We start from the raw sequence: 12,926 nt of genomic DNA, 5'->3' as shown, positions 1-12,926 counted from the left end.
ATCTTATGTATCACACTATTACTATAGTTACGGCTTTTTCTTAAATTTGATGTGCATTGGACAAATTTCCTAAACGTGTATAGTAATCTATTTAGGAATAATAACGTCTATATAGAAGTCGTTTTCTACTATTCACTGTTTTCGTTTTTTCAAATATATTTTCTAATATTAACTTAACTAAATGTTCATTGTTGAAAATGTGTAATAAGTTGTTTAAAATAGAAAACATTAAAATTAATTTATTTTGTCACATATAATTTATATCACCATAACTATTAAAGATTTTTTATAACATATAAATGATTTATAAATAGTTGTGGCGACTATTTTTTTTTCCAATAAATTGTTTTATTTAAATTGGACTTATAATAATATACATAACATGCATAACATGTAGTACTAAATGGCGTGAAGCATAAGTACTATATATATATATATATATATATATATTATATATATATATATATATATATATATATATATATTGGTGATTTATAATTTATAACAGTGAGGTTAACAAATGATATGTAATGTTTAAAATTTGCTTAAACATTATACAGTGAGGTTAACCCATATGGCAATCAATGATATATTAAAATTTGCTTAAACAATCATGTGTTGACCACAAAAGTTTTGAAATGAGTGGATAGGAGAAGAACGAAATCCTTAATAAAGTCATGGAACTTGTTTAGAAGTTTAAAATACACTTAAATAAGAAGTTCATCTAATAGTCTACAGATAGACGTTATTTATAGATCCTAATTGTACGAAAATATATCCGGACTCCATCTGTGTCATTCTTCTTCTTCAGTCACAACAAACTTGAGTTTCTTGTTGGTTGAAAGCTGCATCCCAAAGGGTGAATGTTCATCAAGTAATGCTGCTCTCTTTTGCGGTGTGACATGGGAGAGAGAAGAGTTTGCCTCAGAATGAAAGACATCCTATTGAATTTGTTGAAAAAATAATGGTTGTTAGAAATACAAAATATATATATATATATATGGGTAGACGACATTAGTTTTTAAACACAATTATTACCCTGTCCCCTTCACAATCTTACACACTTTCTGCCTCACTCTCCTTTTCCACAACAATAGAATTCTGTTTAACATAAGTCTAAATAAGTAATTACCAAATGTGCACATAATGGTAGATACTGAAAGAAACTATAAAATCGTATGATCAATTGAAATACCTCCAACTTCACGTATAGTTCGATCCACTTGTTAATAAATTCAGGTTCATCGGATGTAGAATTCACAATGTATGAATAATGTTAATCAATGCCATTAATATATGGCACACTCACCTGAAACAAAAATCTTTTCCCCAATAGACCTTTGAATTCTTCAGGAAACTCATTGTTTTCTATCTACATGTACTTTGATGTTAGTATTTATAGGTGCACATCTATATAAAGCATATTACGATACATAATTAAATAGTGTTTGATAACGAACCTGATTTTGAGAGGCAACCATTTCTTTTGCTGTTGTACCAACCAATTTTGACACTTCTTTATCAAATATCATAAAAGAAGCATCTCCAGATTTATCAGCAACAATCAATTTTATCTTGAACCTATGTTAATTTTTGACAATTAGCTATTATACTATTAAAATGTTTCATTTATTGACATTTAACATTAGATATTAGTGTATCTTTTTCTTTTGTAATGGTAGATTAGGTAACTAAAAGAACCAAATACACAAAATATAACTACCTTGGTGTTGTACTAAGTAAGACAATATTTTCCTTTCTACATCGGATGACATCCTCTTCCGTAACCACTCCACTCATACACCTGTTGCATCTGTCATAATACCACTATATCCAACATCTATGTCCTCTATTGTGGCTAGGCATACGCATACACAAGCCTGAGAAATGAAATAGTGTACTAAGGATAATTAGAAAGCGTCTTGTGAAACTCATTTATTGTTGCATGAAATGATAAGGTGAAATGATAATGTTCTCACCTTTTCATCTCCACACTGTCAAAAATATCTTTTACATATTCTTCTTTCAAAAAGTCAGCACTCTCATTCGTCAGTTGAGTTAGTTGGCCAGATATTTGTTCAGTTTTGCAACACATGCTGTTGATAATCATGTAGCATAGTGTTAAACAAATGATGTTATGTTTGTATGTTCATACTATTTGTATGAGTGTTGTACATAAGTAATGCATGAGTAAGATACCCTTTTTCTATTTATACACTACTGTACATATCTTTTATATGTTCTTACTTGAAAACAGTTAATCACTAATATTATAATGTATATATATGTGTAGGATATAATGCAATGACATTGAGTCCGAAAGTATTATATTTGGGGAGAGATAATAAAATGCAGGTATGATTTCTTTAACTATATAACGTTTAAATAAATTACATTTAAATTAATGGTATCAATACATGCCAAATAATATATGATCAATAACGTATATTTAATTGATTTACAAAATAAAATAACACCACGTCGCATGTTGGTTACTATGACTATGTGTAACTATTTTATTCCGCCTATTATACTTTAGTGCTAAATGTAATTAATATTTTAAAGAGATGTAATTTGTTGTTGTTACTTTTAAATATAGTAATTATTTATTTGTATTTGATACGATTAGTGGAATATAATAAATTCATAGTCATAGCTCACTTACATGGTTAAGTATCATTCTATTGACGTGTTAATCAATATGTTATTTTATACAAAATTTATATGTAGTTATAGAATGTCAAATTATGTTACTGGGGTAGATAACTTATAATTACATGATATTCTATTAAATAGTTGCATGATAAGTTCATTGATTGTTGTATATAAAGTTTATTTTGTCGTATGTATGAGTGTTAATTAGGGCAATTGATTTAGAAAAACATATCATGGTTAAACTTTATGATATAATATATCTGATACATCATCTATATATTTTAAAATAATATAACTTACCTATCTTTAAAAGCAGTAATTTCAGGTAATTCTCTGATAATGAACAATCTTGAAGCATAGCGAGAATTTTGAACAAGAACACCACCTATTATAAAATAACAAATAGACAAATATATATTAATAACGTAATGATAAATAGTTTTTTTGTAATCTACTCTAAAAAAATTATAAAATATACAATTGCATTATGTGCAAGATAAGTGTGGATTAAGTTTTAGTACGAATTACCTTTATACATGATTCGTTTTGCAAACTGTATAATGACTATAATTGCACCATTAGCTCCCTCAGCATTTATATAATTTATCATCTCATCAGCATATCTGCCCCATAAAACACATGTTAAGTTGTCGTTCCTATTTCAAAATAAGAATACAAAACAGCTTATTTGTTATATTAAAGCTACAATAAAATATAAAATATGGTAAAAAAATTTATATCCCAAACTAAACATATATATATACATACTTTGTATCCACCAGTTCAATAGTCATGCATTTCGATTTAGCGGTCTTGGTTACTTCACCATATGTAGTCAATTGGCCAATTATATCTATATGTAGATTAAAAAAGTTACAACTTAAGGTGTACATTTCAAAATGAACTAAAAGTAATAGAAATAAAGAAAATGGTAATAGAACAAATTAAACATAACTACGAGATAAACATCAGAACCTTTTTTGGCCAAAATATCATCAAATGGAACAAATTCAAAATCATATAGTGGGATATCCGAAGGATTGCAATCCACTATAGACGATCCATAATTCATTGATATGGTGAACTTATGTTTCATAGTTAGCTCGTATCCACCATTATCACGTAGCAAAAAGTTTGAAATTTGTCTAAATCCTTTTTCCTCAATATTTGGCCAAAAAGCAACAATTAGGTTCCTTTGAATGCTGGCATGTATTTTTGTACCCTATATAATATAATTAACAATTAGTATTATAAATGAATATGTATATAATATAATTAACTATTAGTATAATAAAGGAATACATATATATATATATATATATATATATATATATATATATATATATATATATATATATATATATATATATATATATATATATATATATATATATATATATATATATATAATTACACATCACATACATGTACATCCATCAAAATCATTTCAATGCTATCAGCTTCGAGATTGTTCATAAAGTTTGGCTTTTCATAAACCCAAATTATCCGGACTTTAATAGTGATATACTTTGTTCCCTTAACCAAATCATAAACATTAAATATTTTTTAACAGGTGCATCATTTCGGAATGCCATTTGTAGAGCCAATATATTATATTGAAAGATGGAATAAAGTGAAGTAAAAGATGAATTAAGATCAAGGCTATGAGCTGAGTGTGTATCTATATAAAGTGAAGTAAAAGACGAATTAAGATTAGAACTATCTTTTAAGATGCCGCTGTTTAAGGAAATGATTTGGTCGAAATTACGTCCCAATCCATACCGTGATTGTAGGAATTACTTACCTAAAATCTGAATATTTCATATTCAATGACAATCTTAATATAATATATCACCGGATATAAGATTGCTGACAATAGTTTGTTACCTTAATTTAAAGGAAAAACTGACAATAGAGGTCTGAACTTTGGGTGATAATTTTTAAAAGGTCTCAACTATTGATTAACCTATGTAAGTCCCAACTTTAGGGGGTCTTAACTTTTAGCGGGCCTTATTGACTTAAGGCTGGTTTAATAGGCCATCACTTGTAAAACTTGCGTCACATCAGAAGGGTTAATTGAGGGAGGGATCTAGAAACTAGGTGAAATTTTAAAAAAAATCTTCAATTTTAAGTCGTCGAGGCCCGCTAAAAGTTAAGACCCCCTAAAGTTGGGACCTACACAGGTTAATCAAAAGTTCAGACCTTTTAAAAATTATCACCCAAAGTTCAGACCTCTAATGTCAATTTTTCCTAATTTAAATCCTTAAATCACTCAAAATAAGATCAAAAACTATAGCAATGAATAATATATCTAGCCTATTTTAACTTCGAATAACCTCTATATTCCTGAAATATAATTATTACGAAAAATGGTATTATGATTCCTTCTCTATGAATGCTGAGAATTAATATATTTTCATATGTTAAATATTATACGCCTTAAGTTAGCCATAATACATTCTCATGTATAATAAGCTAGTTGAATATATTTCCTTAGTGATATAAATATATCCCATATAATTTCATAGCCCCAAAATCGTCATATTTTTTATAGATATAAAAAAATATATTATAATGCACAATGTATCTTACCTAAATTGGCGTGATTATATTATTTGATTACCTTACTTACAATAATTACATATTCACTCCAAATCTACTACTAATTTAGCACTGAGAAATATATTTTGAATACTCAATATACTAATAGATTACCATGTATATGTAAGTATGTATTTTGAATCTTAAGTAAGCTAACTATAAAGAGTACACCTGTTTGTAATGTAATCTCATGTCTTACAGATGGGAAGTTAAAGGATAACTATATAAATTAATGTGATTTAGGCTTGTAAATAATAACTTTGACTCAAGTAACTACAAAAACTTATATTTAAATCCACCATTTACATACGTTACTATATGTTGTTCGTGTAATCATTATGGGTACTATTTGCACCATAGTAAATTTAAATCCACCATTTAATGAAATGATCTCTAGAAATTAGTCATTTATAATCAACAAAAATAATAAAGATCAACCATATAACCTATATATAATTTATTAAAATGACACAATTTCTCTCAACAGCAAAAGGCTTTTACAAATGTTTTAATACTATCACTCACCATGTATAGCGAGAAAGATATTTTGATTCTTAATTAAGAATAACATAAAGATTATGCCTATAAATAATATAATCTCACGTGTTCAAGATGGAAATCTTAAAGATACATACATCATAATTGCATTTAGTAAAACAGTGTCACAGTTAAAATGTTAAATTCTTAATAAACATAATTTGCGGCAAAGTATATATTATAAGTGTTTAATTAAATCTAAGTGGTATACTTTGATATGTGGTCAAAGTGAACATAAGTTTCACAACACTAAATATGCGTCATTTAGTATGGAAGATATATAATAATAATAACATATCTTATTGAAAATAAAAGTCTTATTATAAAAACAACCTTAATACAACTGAAATAAAACTAAAATACTTAAATAAAGCAAAAACTAACATAACTATTTCATATCTAAAAAAATCTAGTTGAGCAATGATAGAAAAAATGTTGCTTCGCGATTACATAGGTATGCATCACATAAACTATTGAGATCATTGGCACCCGATGCGAAGTAATCCCATTTGTCGACAATGTTGTCATACGCATGAAGGTGTCCTTTATCACACTTTACCATTTCATCTAATTCAGTAAGAATTTTATTATTTAACCAAAGGGAAACCATCATATCTCGTACAGTTTGTCTTAATTCAACCATTTCATCTATTGCATGATGGTGAAAAACACTTAGTAATAAGGTTACACCTTTCTTTTTACGATCTTCATTCACATTGCATATAAGCAGAAGTCCCAATAAATAAGTGGCCAAGACATTGCCCTTAGAATGTGCCAATTCGATGTTTTTCATCCTTTCATCTAACAGCACATAGGTAAAATATTGTACCTATGAAAAATTAGTTAATTATGTTGATAATGTAAATAAATAAATATACATGGCATAACATTTCATTAAATAAAAATTTACCAACTTTACCATGCCATAGCGCAAAAGTGCTCCGGGGTTCTTGTATTGAAAGCACAAATCAAAAAAAAATTGTTTTATTTTCATCAATTCGCCAAGAACGCATGTACAATTGTTCAAAAGACACTTTATCATAAATCTTCTCATCATATGACATATTATTAATAGCCTTGCAACTGAAAAAAAAAATTCATAAGATGACAACAAAATTTATACATGCGTCGAAATGATACATAATGTATGAAACACTTATATAAGTAAGAATTATAAAACTTACGTCAATTTGCATGCAAATAAATCAGGTGCATTTGCAGTACCAACGCGTGAAAGAATTTCAATAATTATCTCAGTAGGAAGGGCGTGAACAATGTTAGACTTTTTTGCGTTTGGGAATGTCATGCTTGAGAGTATGTGAATTATAACTATGTGGCGTAATTATAAGAAAGGGATTGAGTAAATTGTAAAATATATACATGTATATGTAGGCTATATATAATATGTATGAAAAAGGCCGCATGATTGGGAAAAATGAAAGGATGCGCCTTTTGGCAAGAAAATTTATAAAAATGAAAAGTAACGATTTAATGGCATATCTTATAAAATTTTGTAACTGTCAATTTAACATATATATCCCAATTAATACATTTATTATTATAGTAATTTTTACTAAATTCATTATACTACAGATGCCACTTAATAGTTTTTTGAAAAAAACATGACTAATGATTGGAATATTTTATTTGCAAATCACTATTTATTTACACAATAGATTTGTGTATTAATGTAAGTGTTTGGTAATGAATCAATGTCTCATAAGGTTAATGAAATCAAAATCTTTAACACACATAAGAGTATCAAACGCAAAGATTATCATATATGAATCAGAATAATGTACCAAAGAGAACAATAAAATATTAGTCATGTATTTTTTGATAGATCCGAAATAAGAAAACAATAAAGTAATTCTACTATTTACCTATTTTTATATATACACGTTAGTATATTATATAAATTAGACTATTTAATTTTCATTATATTAAGATTTATGAAACAATGAAGTGGTGGAATTGTATAATTTACAATGCATTACAAAAAGTAGTAAACTTACGATTTAATTGAAACAGTTTGTAAATAAGAAAGAAAAAAGCCAAAAACTTTAAATGCATAATAATTATGTTTTGTGATCCATTCATTTGTCATACGTAGGAAACTTGCAAGTGAATTGATAGGCACACTCTTCGGCCCAGTAAACGTGTGTAACATCTACAACTTCATGAATTTTTGATTTCAAACCTAGCAATTTTTGATTTCAAACCTAGCAATGTTGCTTCAACTACGAACACATATGCATCTTCAATATGGGCGATAAGTTTGTTCCATACGTTGTCCGTGAAATTAACCTAAAAAAACCGTTAAATTATAATGCGAAACTTAGATTACAAATTGGTTGTAGTGTAGAAGTTTATGCTTTTACATACATACCTCTTTATGTTTTTTTGGTAGATAAGAGTGGACATTTGTAATATAAAACAAATTTGCTTGCAAGATAGTCCAACACATACTGACCCACTTATATCCTTAATTTTGATATGTATTAATAGGCAATCCGAAGTATTTACATAAATCTTTTCTATTCTCCCAACAACCCTACACTTGCATTCCTACTATGAAATAGTGAATATCATTTTATTATATTTATATAAATCAAAACGTAAAAATACAAATAATTGTAAAGTAAATATGAGATCCACCATACTTCGTTGTAGTTGTGAAAATCAGAAATCGACAAATGCATTGAATTTAAGATGCATAGTAATTGAGTGGAAGAGGAGTCCTATTTATCCATATCGTTTTTTGTCGAACAAATTGATCAGTACGAAACCTAATTTATACAAATAAAACATGTATTTAATTGAAGTTATAATTTTGCACATGATTGAAAAAACCCCAAAACGCATAAGTATACATAATAGCTTACCATTGCTTTAGCTTGCTTGCAAGCTTTGTCCTAGGATTGATCATGATTTGTGTGCTTTCAAGGGCTTGCAAATAAATGTCTATGAAATATAGTAAAAAAACAAACAGTATCTATAATTATTAAAGAAACAAATTGTAAACCTATGTTACCTAAATCATAGAATTTATATGCTTACCATCGTCATTTTTCAAAACCACTCCTCTTGCTAAAACAACCATCGGTTCTTGTATAATATCACAACTAAATTGTTCTACATGGTCAAAACAATTGTTGACTACGCATAGTTTCATAGCAGTGTAACTGATATCCGTAGAATTAACAAATCAATATGTTGTTTACGGCAAAAAAAAAACAACTACGATTACATATACAATATAAATCGCAACAATATAGAACTACCTCTTGTTAATTAGTATGATATATTGTTTGTTGCATTGTCGATCTATTTTTGCTTGAACACGTCCCATATAGATGAGTACTCCAACAACAGCTAACATGTAGACATTTAAGAATTCCACAGTCAAACATGTGTCTATTTCATATGTTTTATAATAGTTAAATTTATACTGAAAAACGTGGAAAATGATAAAAATATTATTGCAACAAATGAAAAAAATGTAAGATTTTACATTTATTTAAGAGGGAAATATTATACATATATCTTTCTCCTTATTGTCAACATCAACTTGCCCCACAAAGAATTTAGCAATGTGTATTCCTCTTTTCGCACCCTATTGGTATGAGGATGCATTTCACAAAAATTTGTGACAACTTGAGACAAAAAAAAACTATCACAATAGGAACCAATTCCATGTTCAATATATATAAGACAAAGAATAACACAAATAAAAGTATGATTCTGCTGAAATCATTTATTTCGTAGTCAATCAATTAAAATTCACTGGAATATTTTGTTTGTAAATCACTATTTATTTTACATTTTAGATTTGTGTGTTAATGTATGTGTTTGGTAATGAATCAATGTGTAATAAGTTAAATGAAATCAAAATCTTTAACACACATAAGAGTATCAAACGCGTTGATTCTCAAATTAGTCACGTTTTGTTTGATAGATCCGAAATAAGAAAATAGGCCTTGGTAAATTAAAAAATTAGTCACGTTTTTTTTTAAAGATTCGAAATAAGAAAACTAAACTAAACTATATTATATATTACTTTTGCTTTATTAAACTAATTTCATGACCATGAAAAATTAAAGAGAGATAGATGATACATATTTAATATGAAAATTAAAGACAATACATGAGAAAAAGAAAGTAATTCATTCTTCATTACATCATCTCATTTTTGGATTGTCATTGAAACCAACACCTCTAATTATATTACTGATTTATTAGAGAATCCAAATACTCAACTGTTCCCTTAGCTTCTGTTGTAGCAAGTTCAATCTTATTACGAAAGGAGATGATTATATCAACATAACCCATGGTTTCCTTATCTTCCTCTTCTAATTTCTCTAGTGCTTGTAGAGAATTTGCAATCTGCTCATCAATGGCAAACTATGCTTCAAATAATTCCATCATCGCCTCATTAACATCGTAGACATGTTTAGCAATTTTAGGATCCATCGAGTGGAGTATTTCGGTTTTTCAGAAAATAGAGGTTTACTTGACTTTAAAAATTTGAGCTTGCAATTTTGTGAATGTTTTTTTTTTTTTTGGTTTGGTAGTGCAAAAAACCGGATTGCAAGGAATGCATTTTATAGGCATAAAAACATAATTTAATGTCTTTCATGCATTAGTTGGTAGTTCATATTTAATGATATAGGTTTGGTCAAATCAGAGGAGTAAAAATTGAATACCAATAAATAGATATAACATTGACTTTCTTCAACCGTGAGTGTTGTACATTTGCATTTTTGTTATATTAAGTTTGGCAATTAAATATTGTAATTGTCATTGCATTTATTTTGTATTGCAAATAAGAAAAATACAATAGTGCATTAATATAAAAGTGCTTGTAGACAACTTGAACGACAACCTAGCACAAATTTCCTAATCATTATTTGCAACATAACACAACAAAATTTTATTTCTAAAACGAAGAAGATTTTCGTCGACCAAATTCAATTCATTGAAACACTCATGGCACACTTTATGAAGCCTTGGAGGTAAAGTGTGTAGGTAGTAAAACATCATATTATCACAATCCAAGTAGGTCCTAAACCCAACTTTTGATGAACAAACGTCTTCAATAGTATCCCATATAGGCGAATCCAAACATATATCTTGCGTGAATTCAGTTGACACTTTATAACATGAGAGACGACCAAACGGAACAGGGTTAAAACGGAACAAGGTGCCACCCTTCTTCACACATTTTTGCTTCTAATTTAAGAGCTGAATCTTCAATTGAGGCGGATTGTGCTTCACAGGGGACTTGATGACATAAATCTTCAATTATGGACGTATCACATATATAGTTGTTAGATTTGTGTTATTTTTTTTTCTTTTTTTGAAGCTAATTTCGTAAATATGCATGAATAAGATACAAAAAAACTGTTTTATGGTGTGACATGCCCATCCTAAAGACGTCATTTTTACTCTCTTCTAAATTTTTTCACTCTCAATACGTTGTTTTATAGTGTGCCATGGTGTGACAAAGGCCAAATTACCAATCGTATTTATACTAAGTATGGCCATGTATAATGAAGGTCTTTATTTATTTATGTAATTTACTCACAATAAGGAAAAATTGTTTCATTAATATTAGCGTGGCTGGTTTATTTGGTAACCTAAATAATTGTTTCCTTAATTATTTCGATTATGTATCAATTACAACCCGTGATTGACGTCCATGTATATTACTAATTGGCAGTATTTTTATCTATTTAACGTGCAATTTGATTTTACGTGATTACGTATTTAATTAAACATGCAATTTGGGAACCTAAATAATTATTTCCTTAATTATATCTATTACGTATCAATTACAACCCGTGATTGGCGTCAATGTATACTACTAATTGGCATTCAATTTGATTCTGAATCTTACTGATTTCCTAATTTAGTTCATCTCAAATCAATTATATAAAGGAAGGGATTATTCTTTGATTTCATTGCCACGTGGACCATCTAATTGAGTTTCGAATGATTCTCAACAATGAAGCATGCCACATGGGCAGGAAAGCTCAAACTGAACAACACGTGGCCTGAAGGATTTTTTAAAAATATATAAATCGATAGATGTATATTACATCTCAATTCATTGTCATTACCCCAGCCATTTACTATTGGCTATCAAATGGAGCAATATTCTCTTAAAGTTTTAGCAATGCACCTTAGAGGTTAATTAAGAGACCTAAAACAACAATCAAGAAGGCCACCATCGCAAAATATGCTTAATGGGTATTAACAAAAACTTATATGGGCATTCACTGGAATGGTCACCTTGTAAATATATTCACTTTCATATTACATGTCCTTTAGCCCATGTTCGGTTCATGCTAACAAACAGAAACGGAAAGGTATCAGATCAGATGGAGGAATGACATGTTATTTATCTGATTCCATTTCTTTGAAAAAAGTGTTTGGTTCACCAAAATACAAAACTCATCCCCAATGCATATCTGATTCCGTTTCTTTGATAATGGGAGGTGGGTGGTCTTGTGTTATTTCCCCATGTAACAGATTGTATTATTGTTGAGGGGAGGAGGGTAACATTTTAAAGGACTCAAATTCCCTCAAGAAATGAAAAAAAAAAAAAAAAATTGGGAGTCAGCCAAACACACAGAAATGGAATTGTTGTTTCCATTCCATTACCAAGAGCCAAAAATTCCTAAACCAAACATGCTCTTACTATAAAAGAGATGACCGAAGTTCACATTGATTGATTAAATAAAATGACAGGAAGAATTTAGTGAAAATCAACCAGGTTAATTCACCAACAAAAGGCTTTGGGAGCTAAAACTTGTAGCAAAAAAGCAAAAGATGGAAACATCATTTGTAGGACAATATTCACAAATACCGTGATGTTTTTTTTTTTATCCATATGAGCCATGAACATAATACAAAGTACAAAAAAAGTAGAAGAGAGATTCAAACAGGTGACCTATCGTTCACACCACCTCAATGTGAACCACTAGGTCAACCCATCTTTGATTTTCTTCAACAATAGTTGGAAATTTTCAAAATCATTATCATAACATTAATATTATCAACCTTCATGGTCTTAAAATAAGACATTTGAAAATACTTTATAAAATATGTATATGCTTTTTTATTTGCTA

General features: G+C 28.6%; 1 protein-coding gene across 1 annotated transcript; it reads right to left on the bottom strand.

Annotated features, from left to right (window-relative positions):
• Positions 1–794: 794 nt before the first annotated feature.
• On the bottom strand, positions 795–3,727 carry LOC104896847 (uncharacterized). The gene is made up of 8 exons (XM_048646896.1): positions 3,631–3,727; positions 3,424–3,508; positions 3,184–3,278; positions 2,956–3,040; positions 1,980–2,096; positions 1,461–1,581; positions 1,310–1,372; positions 795–941 (listed from the first exon to the last, which is right to left on the bottom strand). The coding sequence occupies exons 1-8, from the start codon at positions 3,725–3,727 to the stop codon at positions 795–797; spliced, it is 810 nt and encodes a 269-aa protein (XP_048502853.1).
• Between the last annotated feature and the right edge of the window lie 9,199 nt (positions 3,728–12,926).

This window comes from Beta vulgaris, chromosome 6 (genome assembly GCF_026745355.1).
Source record: "Beta vulgaris subsp. vulgaris cultivar EL10 chromosome 6, EL10.2, whole genome shotgun sequence".
Lineage (NCBI taxonomy): Eukaryota > Viridiplantae > Streptophyta > Magnoliopsida > Caryophyllales > Amaranthaceae > Beta > Beta vulgaris.
Note: the sequence above shows the minus strand (reverse complement) of the source record. Positions and strands in the feature narration are given on the sequence as shown.